Below are 19,347 nucleotides of genomic sequence, written 5' to 3'. Positions count from 1 at the left end.
CCCCGTTGGCCCAGGTTCCGCAGCGAGGCTCTGAGCTCCATTTGATGGATTGATTTTCTGGACCTCGATACATTTAGCAGGTCACTGTGATGAAAACTAATACAGCCGAGTCCAGGCAGGGGTTGCAATGCACATCCCCTGTTCCTGACTTTTTGCATCTTGTTGGATTAGGTGGATTGCTTCACAAGATTGTACCAGCAGCTTGCAGCCAAACCCGCGAGAATTACTTTGCTCATGTCAACAACAGCTAAAGCAATGGATGCAAGCCAGCCCCTCGCCTCGCGCTGCAGTCAGGCGAACACTGTCAAGCTTTCATCCATCATGTTTTGAGAAAATTATAGGAGAGTAGGAATGTGAAGAATGGATATTCAGTGTCTCGACTTTTATGTGAGACAGTGTGAAATCAGGCTGACAGGAGTTTCAGCTTGTACGTTGGTGTGACCTCTGCCTGGATATTTAGTGTGTGATAGCAGGTTGGACTATTTCGCTTTGTTGACAGCAGCCCTTTGAAAGCAGGACATTCTCCTGTGAATAACAATCGAAATACATTTATGTATTTCAGTGACTGCGTCAAACAGATGCATAATCACAAATCTAATACCAAAATCAGCTCCATGCTTAACAACAGCTGAGGACGAGCTCTGCAGATCTGCATAAATAATAGTAATTATGAGTTGAGCAAGAAAGTTCATTCCTGATTTTGAAAATAGTTTGACAAAGTGATGTGAACTTTAGGGTGTCCTGTGGAGTTTACTCGGTAAACAAACAGAATTCTGCTTGTTTTATTCAGTAGGCATTGCTACGGGCACATTATTTATGCTTATTTGCGGGTTACCATCACCATCTTTTGGATCAGCAGAACAGCGTGAAATAGGCAGCAGGAAATTAGATTGCATTCTCGACTTGCACCTCGCATTTGGTGTTAAACACAAACAAAACATGAACACACTCCTAAAACTTACTCTATGCTATACCTGCAAAGTTCATCTAGCTTTCGTCTGCACGTCAAGGATAGCACCACCTCTGATCACACGCCAGGTGTTTCACAGTCATGTCATGGGATGGCAACTGAGCCATCTCAAACTTATTATTCTGCCATGTGAATTGCATGTATTTAACAGCCAGACAAGTAAACCATGTGGAAGTTAAATAAGAGAGCACTTACCACCCTGCCTAACCCCAAAAAATCACAAAATGTACATACATACCTCATCTAACCTGGGCAATCTAAACAAATTCTAAAGAGGTATTCAGCTACTCCAATAATAGTTTTTTAAAATGTTTCATAATTGGGCCAATGAAAAGCCGCAGAGGCATTTTAGAAGCGCATAAATAATTGATGTTGCATAAAATATGAAACTAGAGAAAGTAGATCACCCACTGTAAAGTCAGAATTGGTAAATGTGTTTGAAATTATAAGGAGCTACACAAGCACAATCAGGGTGAAATAAAAACTAAATCCTGATACCACCTCTGCCGTACAGTCGAAGACAGACCAAGACTGAAGACATGAAAATCGAGTTGTGTAATATTTCCCTGGCTTGATAATCAGCATTGGAGGAGCCGTATGTGAAGTGTACCTCAGTGCCAGGATCGTTTTATTGAACATCATTTGCTCTTTCCTTGTAATATGAAGTGAAGTAACTTACATTGTCAGATTTGAATGGTAATGTTCGTGTTGCTTGCGGGTTTGGCCTCGGTTCCCTTTGCCATTTTATATTTCCCTGCAGACCTCTCCATTTTTCTCCCCCACTCTGTTTTAAAGGTGGCAGGCGTTTCCACTTTTTTTTTCATACCAACAGCTCATTCAGGCCATTGCAGGAGACAGTGGTCACGGTTTGGCATAGAATAAGCAGCTAGACATGTATCTGGATAGAGAAAAGCTTAATCCTGATCCAGTGGTCCACCATAAACTCGACAATATCATGCACACAGGATGTTCTGCTGCAAATCATCTCATGATGGAAGCCCGACATAAGTTTGCCCGGCGTTAAGCAGCAGAAGACATGAGGCTTACCATCAACCTGAAATGTGCCATTTTCAATAAGTGGATATAGTGCTTCGACTCTGGGACACATTCACATTCTGTTCATTGCCACACATTTAAAGGATGTGTTATTTTTTGGAGTCACTGATAGAGACTAATATTTAAAGAAGTTTTTTGTTCTTGCTTCAACAGTAACAATGAATACTGTCTCCGCACCAAACTCACAACCAGATACAAGATGCAAACATGTTCAGATGCAGCAAAGTTCTTTGTGCCTATAGAAATATGTGAAAGGAATAGTTTTACATTTTAGGAAATACGCTTATTGGTTTGCTTGCCGAATGTTACATGAGAAGATTAATACCTCTCTATGTACAATTTATATGCAGCTGCACCCAGTTATCTTAGCTTAGCATAAGACTGGAAGCAGGGGGATCTCTTAAGCTCACGTCAACACATTGTGTCTTATTTGTTTCATTCGCACAAAAACCAAGGTGTAAAAATAGCAAGTTGGAGGTTATGACTGTTTCTCAAGTGGGTGCAGTAACTTTCAGGGAGTCTCCACTGGATGCCTCAACTGATGAGATGTCTCCAGGGATAGTTGCATTTTTCCTCTTTTCCAGTCCTTATGCTAAGCTAAATTAACCAGCTGCTGGTAATAGTGTCATGTTTTCCTTGCAAACTTTTAATGCAACTCTCGGCAAGCATGTGAATTGTGTTTCCAAAAATGTCGAAATATTCCTTTAAATAACATTATACGTAGTTTGTCATTTTTGAGATATGCATTTGGCCATTCAATAGCGAATATAAAGGTGCTGAAGGCACTATAGAGGGATAATCATGTTCAAGAAAGTGGCTTGCTCTTGCACAGTGGGCAAGTTTGATCAAACAGAAGCAGCCTGATGAGCCATGGAGCACCTGCTGGTGGGCTGCTTTTGAAAAAGAGCCAGAGCAGAAGCAGTAAAAACATGTGAAAAGCATGCAGGCAGGTGCTGATTAGAAAACCTTCCTTGGGGCAGGCTGAAACCACAATGCTGCAGAGACTGCTTGACAAATAGACACCTGCTACAGTTCTACTGTAGTACAGTTCACTCCTTTGAAATCCTCTTTGCAGGAGAGCTATTTAATAGTATCTATAAAAGACCCTCACTGTACTTTTGGAAAAGCTCCAGTGGGTGCTGTCTGTCCAAGTGATGTGCAAATGATGGGCCGTATAATGAGCAGGTGCAGACTGTGTAGCGAAATCATTTCCACATGCTTTTACGAGCAGATGGAAGAGTAAAATGAAGGTTTTGGGCAAGACACAGTTAGATGTGTCAAGAGCAGTATTGCACTTGATCAGGATGAGTCTAAGAGTGAATGCTGAACCCTAAAGTGGAATTGCCAAGTAGTTTTCATGTGATTGATACAGACATGATAGCGATGATAGACATGATGATAGTTAGCTGAAGTAATGGATGGTAATGGTACATATAATCGATAAACAGCGGCGTTAGCTGAAACTAATGAACAGTTGAAGTAGTTAGCTGATAAATGCTGGCTTAAAGTAATGGACGGATGCTTGAAATAAATGGTGTTAAGAAAGGGGTATTTGAGTTTATGTGGGTGAAAAAGTCAGAAAGGCTTGGATCCACTGACTTTGCTCATCAAACCTATTTGTGTGTGGCATCTACTGTAGAAATCCGTTTAACACCGGTGACCCCATTTTCCTTATTAATTCCCTCACAAACAAAATATAGACATGCCCTATTATGGAAGCTCAACATGGATTTGATCAAGTTTCACTATGTTGCTGCACAATCGGGATTTAATGAAATGCCAAATCATATAAAGCAGAGTTTTCATTTCTTTCCACAAACTTATGGTGCCCGGTCATTTAGCGAAGTCATTTAGTGTGCCAACTGTTTTTATTTTCAGCGCCAGATACAATACATTACACAGGCTTGGACAAGAAAAAAAAGCTGCAGTGGGTATATTTGTGGATTTCTTTGTTGCAGCCATTCATATGCTTGCAGTAACAGCTTGTCAATAGCCCCATATTGTCCAAAGGCAATTTTCCTTCACAACAAAAACCCTGCACTGATTTTTCTCTAGCTGTCTTCTATTTTCAGGAACATGCTGGAAACTTATTTAGCCCCTCTGGAATGCCTGTACATCATTATAAAAGTAAAAGTCACATTTGATTCCAATATGTTGCCTCGGTTATTCCCCCCAAGGGAACTGCAATCGGAAACATTGTTTTCATAATGGGGCATTTTCTGTTTACAAGTGTGTCGAGGCTGTTTGTACGGCCAGTCAAGTAAGCAGCAGGTCCAACTTCCTTATATGTGTGTGGATCAAAGCTGCATTTTCCATCAGCGTCGGTGTGGGCTTGTTGAAGCGAACACAACGCACTACGCAAGCTTGCTGTGCAGGTTCACAGCCTCATGGCCGAAGCAATTTGGAGCGCAGATCCAGTTGGGAGCACGTGTGCTGCTTTACATAAACGAAAAGCTACGGATAGTTAACTATGCATCAGAAATAATGTCCATAGGCACTGAGCAGGCTTCAGCTCACCTCCCTCGGAGCAGTGTGGTAGAAATTGGCAGAGGAAAACTGCTGGACTACCTCTGGAGCGTTTCAGTTTTAGACTGTGTGATGTGTGCCAGTGCAGTGGAAGCCTGTCTGTGTCTGCAAGCCTGCTATTCTGGGTCACTGGTCCATGGACTCACAGGAGCAGCTTCCAAACGCAGGGTTTAAACTAATGTCATCAATCTATGGATTAGTGTCAGTGTACCTTTCTCTGTGGTTCTGATATCTTTGGACACAAATCATGTTTGACCAGCATTAGCCTGGAAGAGTAACCAGCTATTATTACATTTGTTCCTGGTGACAACTGAGCAATGTGTTCTTCTTCTTACCTGAGGACGTATGTGATGTGTTTTTGGCCTCGGCAAAATCAATGACAGTGCTGGAAGAGATGCGCTTTCCCAAACCCCACAAGGGACTGTAGAAGTTTCAGATTTGTTCTCAAATATTAACTTCATCTAAGAAGCAGAAGAAAGTACTTTGATCTAACAAATGCATTTGACAGATAGCTTTTCATGTGAAAAACAGATTAGTATCATATACATGGCACTGCAATCGTTCTCAATTTCTGCCGGGGCTGAAAAACATTGTTGCTAAGCGGGTGGTCAGTTAGTCACACTTCTGTCACTGATCTAATACTGATTTTTCCAAACATAGCTTTTTTCCAAAAGAGCAACCTCAGAGGAAAAGAGAGAGCCCAACTTACAGGGCTTCATCCTTCAGTTTGAAGGGTAAAAATGGTGTTTTTGAGCACAAGCTCATTAGGCTGCAGCATATGGATGCACACCTCATTGTCAAATCCTCTACTTCACCCATAATCTTTTACAGAGCCCACCCAGGAGCCCCTGCCTGCTGACTGACAGAAGTTGGACACAAAAACTGCCTCACAAAAACTGCTGTGAAAAAAGGAAAAACAAAAAAAGTGTTCCTCTTGTTTCGGGGCACATTTTTCACAAAGTGCTTGCCAATACTTGGTTGAAGATTGCTGGATTTCATCCTCTAAGTAAACACGGGCTTGATTTGGGCCTGTTTTTGGTTTTAATTGTATGTTTGTATAAGCCCTGCTGTCTACAATACATTCGGCACCAGTTCCCACTCTGTGACAGGGCATTTTAATCAAATGCTGAAACGCTGAGATGTCAAAAAGAACCCAGTGTTCGTTTCATCAAAACTCAATTTGTTAATCTTTTGATTTTTGCCTTCTCCCTCTAACTTCGTAATGTTCAGGCCTTGTTAAGCAACTCTGTTTGTTTATTGGCTAACATCACTGGTCACCCTGGTTTTACAGTTGTGGTGTATTGTATCTTACCAGTGTGCCACGGCACCAGAAGAATTACAAATAAGTCACATGATCCATAATTTGTCATTTTCTTTCCATTTATTTGTTGTAAAAAAGGCTCAACAATCTTTGTTTTTCTCTCCGTAGGGCCCTCCTGGTCCAAAGGGTGAAAAGGTGAGTAATTTAATATTTTATTTGATATATTCATTGGTATACTCTTGATCTATTTTGTTCTCCTGCTTAAAGCAATAGTTCGACATTTTGTTAAACATGCTTATTTGTTTTCTTGGCTGTAAATTGTCAAAGATTGACCCCAGTCTCATATCTGTGAGCTAGAGCCAGCAGCTGGTTAGCTTAGCTCAGCACAAAGACTGGAAGCGGAGGGAAACAACTAGCCTCTTTCTAAAGGTAACGGAATCTGTCCAGCTAAAGCAGCTGTTTCCCTCTGTGTCTGCTTCAAGGCTTTATGCTAAGCTAACAGGCTGCTGGCTCCAGGTTCATATTTCCCACGCAGACTTGGGATCAATTGTCTCATATAATTCTCAAAAGCAAATACGTTTATTTCCCTTATGCCAAACAATTCTTATAAGAAAGATGAAATTTTAGCCTTTAATATCCAGCCCATTGTATATTCTTGCAAGCCAGATAGTAAAAAAAAAAATTGTTTTTGCTCTACTTACAGTTAATTTTTCCATAAGGGGTGTCATTTTGCATTTGCAGCAATAATTTACATTCAGGTCACCCTGACCTAAGTCTCTGAGTCTGAATATTTAAATTCTCCTGTTGTTCACAAATCCACAGCACAGAACATTAATGACTGAAAGCCGGAGCTCGAGTTGGAGCCCTTAAATGCCTCGCTGAGCATTGCTCCATAAAACAGCAGTGGAGCATGCAAAATAACCACACTGTCTCTTTATATGTCTGCAGGATTTGGGGACAAATGTGCGCCCCTGCCTTTGAAAGTCTAAAACCACGAGATCCCCTGATTCACACTAAAGTTGATAAAGTCCCCGACTTCACTTGTAATGGAAACAAATGACTTTAAGTGCAGACTGCTCAAATGCTACCAGAGAAGATTTGTTCTGTTTTGCAGGCCAGCATTGACTAGATTAAGTATTCATTCATATTTTATATGAAGTGAGCAACAACTTGGGCATGAATTCACTCTGCCTAAAGGATTATTGTGCAGTAAAACACAAGTTATAAAATGAAATTGCGTGAGAGTGCTAACCAGAGGTAGAGTCAAATACAGAGAGGCTTGTCATCTGCATCAAGTCACGCTCTTTGCCAACTGATGATTTCTAGTAATGCGGTGTGTGGAATGACATTGATGATTGTCGCTGACCGAGGTCATGAATCAACAGTGCGATTGCTCATTTGGTGTCCCCTCAAAGGAGAAAATGGAACCCATAAGCATGACTTCTAAAGCCAGATTTAGATGATTGTCGAGCGTCCGTTATGACAATCGTGAATAAGCGAGTCTTGCTGATTAGATGCATGTTCATGCCTCTCATGTGAACCACTTCATCTGCAGTTTAATGAAATGAAAAACAACTGTGTGCATTCCTCCCACCCAAGATGAATACAGCGTGCATCAGTGTGGCCATTCACAACTGTTTTCCCATTAAATCCAGTTTTGGAACGAGTGCCCAGTGAAAAATTACAAAAATTCCGAGAGCTGTTTTATTTGATTTGCATTACATTGAAGTTTGTTTGAGCTAAATTCCCACCCATGTGTGATAAGTTGTTCGGCTCATTTTACTGCTGTGGCTCAATTGTCACTCCGCCAACAGGAAAACCGAGGTGCATCAAATGAGATGGGTTAAGCATGCTCAGTTATCCGATTCTAGTCAGATTAAGGTTATAATTCAGTGTCCGGCGTTTGGTTGTCCTTCGGTTGTTTCAAACAAAAGTGCACTTTTGGTTTTGTTTCACTCTAATGTGATAAACCCACAGTCTTCTACACACAGGTTGATTCGGAACCAAACATTTTCTCCTTCAGGAACGTGCTCCATCCACAGAGATTTACCCCCAAAAAAGGCAGAAAGCCAAAGATCTCTGGGGCATAAAATCTGGCCTGGCAATGCAGTTTGCCCACATTTAGCCCCCCTCACCAAACCCACCAAACCTCACACCACTGCTCTCTTTCTTTCTCTCACTCTCATACCCAATTCATGTCAGTCCATGTTATCATAAGTGATTTTACTCTCAACCACAATGAATAGTTGAGGGCTCTTGTATTATTTTTCTTTATCAATGTGTTCTGAGTTAATGCCTCAGTGATTTCGGCGCGAGTCTCAGCTTATTATTAGCACTGTTCTTGCGTCTGTGTGTGCATTCGACCCCTGCATTTCAAGACAAATTCTTTTCCTTTCCTTCCGCAGGGGGATCAAGGCGACCAGGGACCACGGGTATGCGGTTTATTCCAACTCCTTGTGATTAGCTGATGAATGTGACTGTGTGTGTCTCCCCCAGCAGAATTGTGGGCAAAAGGTTTGAGATGCATGAAATTCCGGGGATAGTGTTCTTCCCATCTGGCCAAATACAACAGGCATTTCAGCAGTGCTTATTTCTACATCAAGAATGGGCAGGCAGACGTGCAAGATACCTTGGAAGGCACAGCGTGGTATACTTCTTCTGATGCAAAGATTTCTTGCCTTCAAATTGAACATGAGTACAAGCTTTTGCACATCAGCAGAAGATATCTGCTCAATCTCAGTTATAATCAAAAGCCAACGAGCTCTGTCTCTATAATTACTTGTGATTCATTTCAATCCTTGACGTGACATGGCGTATTCAGAGCTTTAATCATTTCCAGCACTGGAGTTTGACATTTCTATAAAAGTGCTGCTTCTAAATGATCATGATGTGAGTGCTTTTCCATGCTTGACACACTCTGAAATGAATTACTCTATCTCCACCTAGCAGCCAGCGCGCCCTCATTTTTACCAAATAATCGCTTAAAAATGAACCCCCTTTGAAAAAAAACAGACTGTGACTGCACAGGTTTGTTTAAAGTAGATTGCATTAAATGGTGGGACACATGTGCACATACATACACACACTTTTCACGTCCTCTGCGTGTGCCGTCCTCTTCAAGTGGAGTCCCGTGGACTCAGAGTTACTTCAAATGCCTGTAATTGATTTCCATGAGGGCAGAGAGCACTTAGAGTTAGAGCACAAGCACAACAAAGCACAACAACGCAGAGGTTTGTCTTGTCACCAGAACACCACCCATCTCCCAAGTGGATCTGATCCCAATTCTGTATTGGCGCCAACCCAGACCTTAGCAGTTTGCCAGTTAACTTTGTCAGCTCTCCTCCGGGCCGGGTCCTGCACGTCAAAGCACCGCGTTTCTTATGATTTGGAAGTCAATACAAACGACCTTCACTGTGAAATTTGATTAGTGGTCTCAGAGTGATGCATCTTATGTTACTCATGGGCACTCCTCAAGTGACAGCCAAGTTCACAGAGGTTGTAGATCCTCCACAAGATTTACAAGTACGTTTCCAGCTCTGTGATATCCTTAGTTAATTTTTAATGATATAATAAGTATTGGATAATCATTATAGTTGCAAAAGCTGAACCGCTGCAAACTGGCAGAAAGGAAATATCTTTGCTCTCGAGCTGAGTTGACTGGAGTAAACCATGGGCAGAACTGGCCATAATTTGTACCCTTTTAGCCTCGGAAATGGAGTCATCTGTCTGTATCAGCTGGATGATTTACACTTTGCAAACAGCAGTACGGCTGACAGAGTTGTACCAGGCACCAGCCAGACCCTATTTGTCTCATAGATTAAATAAATAAACTGTCCACTACAAGAAAGCATTTCATTAACTTCCAATTACAGCAAAATTGTCCCCCTAACAGGTACAAATTAACACACAGTCACAGTCAGGTATGAAAGACTACAGGGGCATGAAAGCAGTCTAGGTCAATCATATTACCTCCCTGGGATGGCATATTGACTTTGCACATTAGATTAGTAGATAAATGTAGTGGAACAGTGTAAGAGCCCCTTAATAGATGAAGGCAAAACAGGACACGCGTTGCCTGACCTTGACTTTATGCATCTGGTTGGAAATTAAGCTCATTTCATGCCCAGCATTGACTGTGTGCGGAGAGACTATTAAACCCATATGGAGGCAAATGTATACAACATAGCATGTCAAGAATATGTCCTCCACACATCATAGTCTGCCAGATGATATCGGATCTAAACAGATTTAACTTCAAAAATCCTTTATAAAGCACAGACTGTTTGTGTTTGAATGTATATACAATATGTGTATGACTTTTAGGGTCAAATCAAAGGGTCAGGTCAAAGCCCCTCAGCCTTTGTGGCCAAAGGCCGTGTGAGAATCGCCACATGGCTGGCAGAATTTCCTCACAGACACACACTTCCTCTGCCTGTTCCCCACATGTCAGGGTCAGCCATTTGTCGGCCTGATAGGTCAAAGGCCGCACGCAGACGCCAAAGGTTAACCAAGCAACAAATAATAAATTGGCCAGTTTTGACAAACAAATGTGTGGCCACCATTTGAGCTCCACCGCTGGGATATAATTAACAGGAGTTACTGGCTAAATGTATCACAGAGATAGGTGTGTGGTCTTTTTGACGGATGGCACTAGCTACAGGTGTCAAGCAAAGGTTGGTGCATTCCTGGGTCAGTTGGAGGAAAACTTCCTGACATTTCACAAAGAATTTGCTTCTGTTTGTCCAGTACTTTACTTCTTACATCTTGGGATTTGACCAATTTGCGGTGTTCTCCCAAAATAAAGATGCTGTGATTATGTAATTTCCAGGGTTTGGACTTTTCAGTCGTGGACAAAGAAGCATGTTACACCCGAGTGTTTGCACATGAAATCAGAAGCCTTAAAATGAATTTCACTTGAGATAAATTTGATGCATCGGACTGATGCCAAATCTGAGGCTTCAAATGGATGTATTCTTCCTCTCTCAAATGTATTAAAGCCATCTGTGCACAGATTTGGTCATCCACTCCACATATAGATATTTGGAAAATGCCGCAGCCTGTACTTGTTTGGGATGTTTTGTGTGTTTGGTGTGGTCGAGGAGATGCAGTTTCTGGCCAGTGTCCTACGATGGCTGTTGCTGATTGTCCTCCTATCTGGCTTTTTGTTTACTACAGCTGCAGTCATCTTGCTGCAAGCAAATACATAGCAATAGAGCTCCTCACCAAATAACCAATATCCGTTTTGGAAGAGAAAAGCAAAACAAAGCAGTCTGTGATTGATTAGGATTCTCTGTCAACTGCCATGTTGTTATCATTCTCACACAAAGACATCAGCGTGCTGGCAATGCAGGTGAGCACTAACCCACACCGAGTCAAGCTTTTCATCTCGTTATCTCATCTCCTGCAGAGAAAGCTCTAACTACGTGGTTTTGGTTGGATAAGTGAGGTTTTCTAAAGCTTCTCTGTCGTGTCTCCCGTAGATTAAGCATCAAAATGATTATAAAAGCAAAAAAGCTCAAGCCCTTCAAAGAGTCACGTGCCAACCTGCACACGCGCCACACTACATTTTCACGCCGGCACTCCTTGTATTGTCCGCTCCCCCCCAACCACAATCCAGTACTTGTTTTCCTTCTTTGTGCTCAAGATGTTTGAGGTTGTAAATAACTTGAGAAATACTTGCACTTCAATACCAAATACACACAGCATGGCTATTGTCTGCAGTGTAATAGTATCCATTGCTCTGTTCTGCTGCAGGGCTGATTTAAATCAGCCTGCCTTGAAAGCCTTATTCTTAATGAGCCATGCTTTTTGAATTATCTTAGGAAAACCACTGGGATAGCACCAAAGCCATGTTTGGATAGGACAGATTTTATCTTAAACTTGAATATCGAGAGAGATTGATCTCTTACAGGGCATGTTTATGCTAGCGTGCCAATTTTTTTCAGAAATACTTTCATCAGTTCATTTCGGTTGGTTATTCACGGTGCAGCATTTAGATGAACATGAGAATATGAAATCACCCTACAGCCAATCAGGCGGTCTCTGCATGTTAGCATTCAAGCTAGAAACATTACACTGACCGTTCTCTGATCGCCACTTTGGCTTGTTGAGAAAACCTGCCTCGCCTAGATTACTAAACTTTGATTGGACAGTTGCTCTTTGGGAGGGGCTTTCACAGTCAGCTCATGTTTCAGTTGACATTTATACAGCAATATGACTGTAAAACACTAATCTTCGTCAAGGACCTTGTTTGACAGCGTGCAAGCAAGTGAAATGAAATAAATATGTACATTTATGTCTAAGTATGGATGATATCTCCAAAAGGAATGATTAATGATCGTGAATGACACTGAATGGAGAGCATTTATATGAATGTAACATTCAAAACCATGTTTAGCTGAAGACATGTCAATGTTTCTGGCATCTGATTAAAGCTAGCATCTAACTATAAACCCTTGTCTCCTTTCAACACGGAGAAGGCCCGATGCTTTCTTCTTTTATTCCGTTTTCATGAGTGGATCACATCTGTCACGACGATTGTTGACAAGGGAATTCGAGACCATTTGATTGAATTTCCAGTGAACATCACAATCCCTTGATGTTCCCCAAAGCTCTATGAACAATACGGCTCCTCAATTTACCAGCATGTTGAAACTCAAAGAAAAGCTCAAAACTCCAGATAATCATCTCAACAAATGTTCTGTCCGCATGTTTTGAAGAAAACAACACGAAATGGTGCCTCAGCTGCAACATTCAGGATGTGTCATTGTGCGCACTGTTGCATGGCAAAGACTTGGACTTGTTTAAATGATGAACGTTCAAGATAAAGTGTCGCTTTTGTTTAGGTCTGAAGTGAAATGTCTGGTCCTCAGAACTATTTGACATATAAATTGATGTTGGCTTTTGAAAGAATCTCTCAAATACATGTTCCAGTGTCTCACATGTTATGCTGCTTATTTATGGGAATATTTAGAAGTAGGATGCTTATCTTCTTCCTCCTTTGTCTGTTGTTGTTCACCCAGTGTTTGAATGTCATGCGTGTGTTGTGCCATGTTCTGCTGTTTGTCCCTTTAGGGATTGCCTGGTCTCCCTACGCTGGCTGCTTTGCACAGCAATCAGATCCTGACTGTCAAGGTTTGTCGGTGGTGGTGCCGCCAAGCCGCTCCGTCCGACCCCTCCGCAGCACACACTGGGAGTATATGAATCACTGTCGGCTGCTTTTTCTCAAAGCCCGATGATAGACTAGGCCCAGGACAAAAACCCCATCTAATTAATCACAGCCAGTCAATCATTATCCTCTTCCCCCACTGCAGCTACCAGCCTTTCACTCAAGATTTTGGTTGCATGCAACGTGCCAGGTTCCCCATTGAAAGCAAAGGTGGACTTTACAACCCAGTAATATGTAGCTGACTGGAACAAGAATCAGCATCCTGAAACCAAGACATGGTTTGGCTCATGTCCATTAATGTTCAAATAAATGGAAGGAATTCCAAGAGGAATATGATGATGAACCAAAGTGGCAAAATGTTTTTTTTAAAGCTCAAGCCCATGGTTCACCACAAATCCTTCAATCCACCAATTTGGCCTTGACGATTGTTTCAGCGACGGATGAAGCCACTTAATAGCAATGGACACTAGCAGAATAATACATGCAGTGAAAGGAACAAGGTTAGGAATCAACCTCATCTCAGAGGGTCAAGCACGTTGGGTTCAGTGTGTGCAGCTCCCGGGGTCTGACTGAGCAGCAGGCGCGATGAAGATGATGACAGCACTTTCACAGAGGAGGAGAAATTCCCATTTTTCTGGGGATTGTGAGCCCGCTGTGGCGCCCTCGCACCCCTGAGGTGGTAATTATAGGCCCTGGGTCCAAGAAAAAAAAGCCCAGACTTCCGAAGCAAACCACCTCCATGCTGGAAAAGTGTGGATTTCTCCCCCCCCCCCCCCATCTGTGAAGGCGCTGGACCGGGGTTCATGAACACAGGCCTTTCTAACAAAATCTGTTTCTTTTTGCATTTGCCTTCCTCCTCCTCCTCCTTCTTCTTCTGGGACCTCATCCTCCTTCAACCTTCTCTCACCTTTGACCTACGGCTTCTTGACCTCACACACCTGCTCAGATGGTCTTCCCTAAGATCAATCATGGCTTTCTTTCCGCTGACCAGCAGCTCATAAAGCGGCGGCTCATTAAGGTAGTGGCTGTGTCCTCACTCTTCACTCTGTCCATCGTGCCAAGTCTCACCGAATCTCTTCTCTCTGGGCATTCTGCAGTTTGCATGCAAGCCTTCAGACAGACCTGTCATAAGTGCTCCTATAATCCCTCTGTTATTGTGAAAGGGAAATTTCTTTTTAGAAAGTTTTATTAAGGTAAAATAAATTACTGTCCTGGCACAACTTAAAGCACTTTCCCTGCAAGTTAGATTGCTGAATGTTTTCTTAGGGTTTCTTATAATCCAGTCTAATAATGGACCACACATTTTCAGTATTTTTTCACCCTGATTATTGTAGCTCTACAAATGTAAGTTTTTTCAGTCGGTGCCAAATGCACAACCCCTATTCGAGTCATTAAGTCCATTTAGGAATGCATGCATTTTAGGGGATTACTGTTCCAACTATAAATCAGTTACATTTCAGCCCCATCTTCTGTATGCTATCTTAAGCCATAATACCCAAAATGCAAACTCTCCTCCATGTTATGAATGGAGGCAGCCCATAGCCACCCACGAGATCATTCTACTACTCTCTCTTCATTATCATTTAACTGCAGTGGCTCCAGTCTCAGTGGATCCAACAATATCACAGATTAATGATGTTTAAATGTGTTATTTTGCCACACAGGGAGATCAAGGGCAAGCAGGACCACCTGGGCCTCCGGGGCCACCGGGCCCTCCTGGGCCAAGGGGGCCTCCAGGGGACACAGGGAAAGATGGGCCCAGAGGTGTACCTGGTCTACCAGTGAGTATTGATTTTACTGTACCTGAGGAAGTTTGATGAAGGGGAGCAAAGATTTTCTCTTGCAGTCAGTGTATTATTGAAGTGGCAGTGGATCAGTCGGTGGAATAAAATAGTTTCCAGGAAGAGCAGAACAAGATCAGCTCTTTTTGCACTCATTTCTTCTGACTCAGCGCCGGGAGGGTTTATCCCAGTGAAAACCCTCCTAATGAAGACTAGACAAGCCATGTTGCAGTTCATTGCCTTAATGTCTTTAGCTAAACATGAATATGCTCCCAAGAGAATGCTTCACCGTGTCGACTTACGTTGTCTTGGTTGTTTTTTCATCATAATGCAACATTTTCCATGTCTGTAAGCCTGTCACTGGCATCACACTAATTTATGTGAGCTCTGCCTGTGAGAGAAAGAAGAAACAGAAAAAGCCTGTCAATTATCTTCAGCCATAAAACCTTCTGAGGGGCTCCAGCTGATCTTTATTGTCTTGGCAGAATTCACAGTGGGAGTGCAAAAATATTAAGTGTTGTTTGTCTGCTTCTTTCCAAGTTTTTGATGATTATTGTTTTCAGTTCTTCCAGTTGCAGTTGCAATAGCTGTAACGTTTTTTCAACAAATTACATTTTTCTTGCCGGGGTGCTTTATTTCTCTCCTGATTTATTTCTCTTACCCTGAATCATTCAGAAGGAGGGTGGCAAAAATTGTCCCATAAACGTCACAAAGAGGCAAAAATGCAATAATGTTCGAACACGACTTTGGCATAGAAATCTGGACGTGGCATATGTCTCTTTTCAACCCTGAGAACTGCGGGAACATCCAAGAGCCAGGCCTGAACTGAAAGCAGAGACCTGAACAAGGTTGTTGGACAGAGAGAGTGAAGGGCACAGGTGCCACAGCTTGATAAATGCCTCTTCGCCAACTTGGTCTATGAGCAGAACAATGCTGCGCTCCACTTGGCAGCCTGGCCCCTGTGCACCGTAGTGGCAAAACACTAAAAGAAATTCAACCATAATGTGGAAACTGCTGTATTTGACTTGTTTTATGCAGAATACTCTTAATGATCATTTAAAAATTTGATGAGTGTTCTCAACTTTTTAAGATTTCACCCACAGCTCCTCCATTAACTGGCTGTTTTGTGTTTACTCTAGGGTGATCCAGGGCAGCCTGGAGAAACTGGACCCATGGTAAGCCCAGACTTTGCCTTATAGAATCACATAGAACTTGGCTGCTAAGTTAGCAATTAAGCATCACTGCGTTGTTAGAATAGTTTGGGAAAAACACATATTCACTTTCTTGTAAAGTGACAAGATCAATACCACTCTCATATCTGTCAGGTGAATATGAAGCTACAACAAGCAGCTCCTTAGTTTAGCTATCTAACTGAATCTAACTTATTTTCCTTTATTTTTCATTATTAATATACACAAAAAAAAGAATCCACAGACACCAAAGCTGTTCCAGAATAGCTCATTAATAAGTTGCTGAATAATTCATATGAATATCTTTTTCTGCTGTGGTCCTGACCTTCACTCACTGACTGCCTTTGTTACTCTGATACGTGGAACTTACTCTAACGGTGCTCTAATGTGGAAAAAATATTCCTTGATGTTTTCTTTTCCTGGACACATTTAATTTACTAAGCAACCAAATGTGGTTCTATCAAAACACTGCATCTATTTCTGTTTTGCTGCGACGGAGTATATTCATTTTATTCTTCTGTTTTTGACAAATAAAGCCATCATGTAGGGATACCGCCACTTAGGAGGTTTTTTTTAAATATACATTTAATTTACGAGATATTCATAAGGCGGTTTATGGGCACTATGGTGAATATTAATGACACATTTTATGATACCCTGCAAAAACGTTTGTTTTCTCTCACAAAGCCCCTTATACAGTAGGGACGAGCCGTTCCAGTTAACAGCAACTGGATACTGCTTGTGGTGTTCAGCAAATAAAGCATTTGATTAAAGTTTCCTCATAAAAGCTGCAGTGACAAGCCAAATTCCAGAGAGGGCAAGGATGGAAAACGTGACACGCCAAAACACTTTGTGATGTCATTTTCACCAGCGCAGGGGAGAGGCAGTGAAGCCGACAGAGGAGGCGCTATCGAGCAACACGAGGTTTCAGTTTTTGTTGGCTTTAATTGTAGGTTTTACTTGCACTCATCACTCTGTAAGTAGCACAGTTTTGTTTCAAAATTCATACTGTGATGAATGTAAAAATTGCAGTAGATTTCCCAGTGCTCCCAGGTGTATTCCCATAAGTCTCCAGCGCTTACACAACCACCCGTGACAGCAGCTGGAGCATTTCTCCCAAAGATGAATGGTGGATCCCATTCGAAATGAGCTCAGAGGCCTCGCGCGCAGCTTTGAATAGAAAAACTAGCGGCGCTCACTGTAATTCTTGAAATGAAGCATACTATTTCATGAGTACACACACAGCATGACACTAATGTACTTTTAACAAGGAGTAATGTCATCATTTGGAAATCAATCCACCCCTGTAAAGCACCATGAGATGAGCATGTCCCAGAGGCTGTAAAAAGATGTGACATGTCCTCCCGAACACAGTGGAGTTTCCATTTCAGAGCTTCTGTTTCGAGCCAACAGCATTTTGTTGATACTTTCTGGAGGAAAAAACAGCAAAGATAAGATAATGGATGAGAGAGAAAAGTTTCTGTGAATGATCATTTGGCCTGTTAAACCTCTGGAGAGGGAATAAAAAGAAATTCTCCATCCAGAAACAAAACACCAGTCCACACCCTTGATTGGCCTTTGAAAATCAATATGAATTAGATGTGCCCATGCAACTAGACCGATAGGCTCCACTTTGTTCAGCAAGCTGAAAGGACAATCTTTGGTCGGCACTTTAAGATCTGCACAAGTCAACTCGAGGAAAGGATTTGGAGGTTGGAGTCCTCAACCAACTTTTGCTTCTTTTACAGTGCTCTACGAGCTAGCTCCCACTTGACACAGCTCAGCGTTTTTGATGTAGATGCTATTGTTAAAGAGGCAAAAGTAGATTCCAGAGTTTTCCAGCAGCCTTCCAGGACATATGGTGCTGGTTAGAAGGATTAGGCTCTTGCGGAGCAACAAGGAGGAGGGGGGAGGTGGGAAGAAGAAGAAGAAAAAGGAAATATTTTCAGGATTCAATTCAAAATCATCAGTGCCATAAGGTCTCTCTGGGGTAAATTAAGGGGGTCTTCGGCTCTCTAAAGGTGGCTCGCAGCCTTGCATGCAGTTTTCATTTGGGACTTGATTTTGCTTCAAAAAGGCTAAATATGAAAACCAGTGGTGTATTGTATATGGTGTTCCATCCATAACTGACAAAACCTCCTCTGCTTTTTGTGTTAGTTCCAGTTATGCTGTAGAAGTTCACTGCTCCCCTTTTACATCCTTTAAATTACCCAAAATGCACAATTGACTCACCTTGGACTTTTTTTTTTTTTTTTTACATAGACAACAGCCATGCATGTTGGGATCTAATTTACTTAATATGCCTGTATAATGAGGACATGCTTATAATATTTTGGTGTCCTTGACTAAGTTTCCTTTTAATGTGAAGCCAAACATGAGGAGCAAAGATGTGAGTAAGTGGCTGAGGACATGCTCGGTGGACTCAAGCAATGTTGTGGCAAATGTCAACAATGTCAACAGGCAAAATGTTTTTGTGTGTGGAACAAATCTATTTGTTCTTAAAGGAAAACTCTTTTTCTTTTTACAACTTGAATCTTACTGTCATGGTTTTAGGCTGTATACCTACAGACATCAGTATTTTAGTGATACTGAGGTCATCACGTGGTGTTCACTGCCCAGGAGCTGCAGCTGGAAAGTAACTAGTTGCTGGATCTTGTTCAAAGTGGCACTTATCTTCTCATTAGAGATTAGAGCTCAAATGATTAATATTAATTAACTAATTAATTGATCAGTAATGTAACCCCATCCATTCTCTGGTGTCAGCTTCTCCAACATGAGGATCGTGCTTTTCTCTGTTTTGTTATTAAAAAATGTCAATTATAAACAGAAATATATGTCCAAATTCCCCAACCTTTTTGACAAGCCACCAAACTCTGTGACATTTTTTGTATATTCTCTCTGTTTTTGGCAAACATGTTGTTCAAAGCCTTCCTGCGGTTCCAGGTATAAAATTCTCATGCAGAACACATACATACATATAGTACATGAAAACTAATAACACTGCATTAATTTATATAATTTTCTGCCTAAAGAAAGTGGATTTTAAACATTCAGGTCAAATGCATTAACCTTAAAAGCTATTATACCTTTAATATTTCAGAGTTGAATGTTGGTCGGCTGGGTGGCTCATACTGTATGTGCCATACTCTTTCTAGCTGCCGTTTTGTTTACAGTAGTAGTAGCAGTAAAGCTAGTGTGAAAAACCTTGCAAAATGAAAGGTCCTGTGCACAGTTTAAATAAAGCACACATGTCCACAATCTCTGCAGTGATGGTGGTGAGCACAATGCTAACCTTTAGCTACGCTGGCCAAACTTAGGACAATAAGTTGTCCAAAAAAAATAATTTTCCTTTAAAGCTGAAAGTACCTTATGTTAATGTAAATAGCAGCGGTATA

At 41.7% G+C, this 19,347-nt stretch overlaps 1 protein-coding gene across 5 annotated transcripts in view; it reads left to right on the top strand.

Annotated features, from left to right (window-relative positions):
* The window catches only part of col25a1 (collagen type XXV alpha 1 chain), a 141,224-nt gene that overhangs the window by 89,917 nt on the left and 31,960 nt on the right, over window positions 1-19,347 (top strand). For all 5 annotated transcript variants that reach the window (XM_076724607.1, XM_076724606.1, XM_076724605.1 and 2 more), the window contains exons 4-8: window positions 5,982-6,008; window positions 8,219-8,245; window positions 13,928-13,999; window positions 14,646-14,762; window positions 15,902-15,937. In XM_076724607.1, the coding sequence (XP_076580722.1) occupies window positions 5,982-6,008; window positions 8,219-8,245; window positions 13,928-13,999; window positions 14,646-14,762; window positions 15,902-15,937 (279 nt within the window). The remainder of the gene's footprint in view (window positions 1-5,981; window positions 6,009-8,218; window positions 8,246-13,927; window positions 14,000-14,645; window positions 14,763-15,901; window positions 15,938-19,347) is intronic.

Source organism: Chaetodon auriga, chromosome 24 (assembly GCF_051107435.1).
Source record: "Chaetodon auriga isolate fChaAug3 chromosome 24, fChaAug3.hap1, whole genome shotgun sequence".
Taxonomy (NCBI): Eukaryota; Metazoa; Chordata; class Actinopteri; order Chaetodontiformes; family Chaetodontidae; genus Chaetodon; species Chaetodon auriga.
The sequence above is the reverse complement of the archived record's forward strand: the minus strand, read 5'-3'. Positions and strand labels throughout refer to the sequence as shown.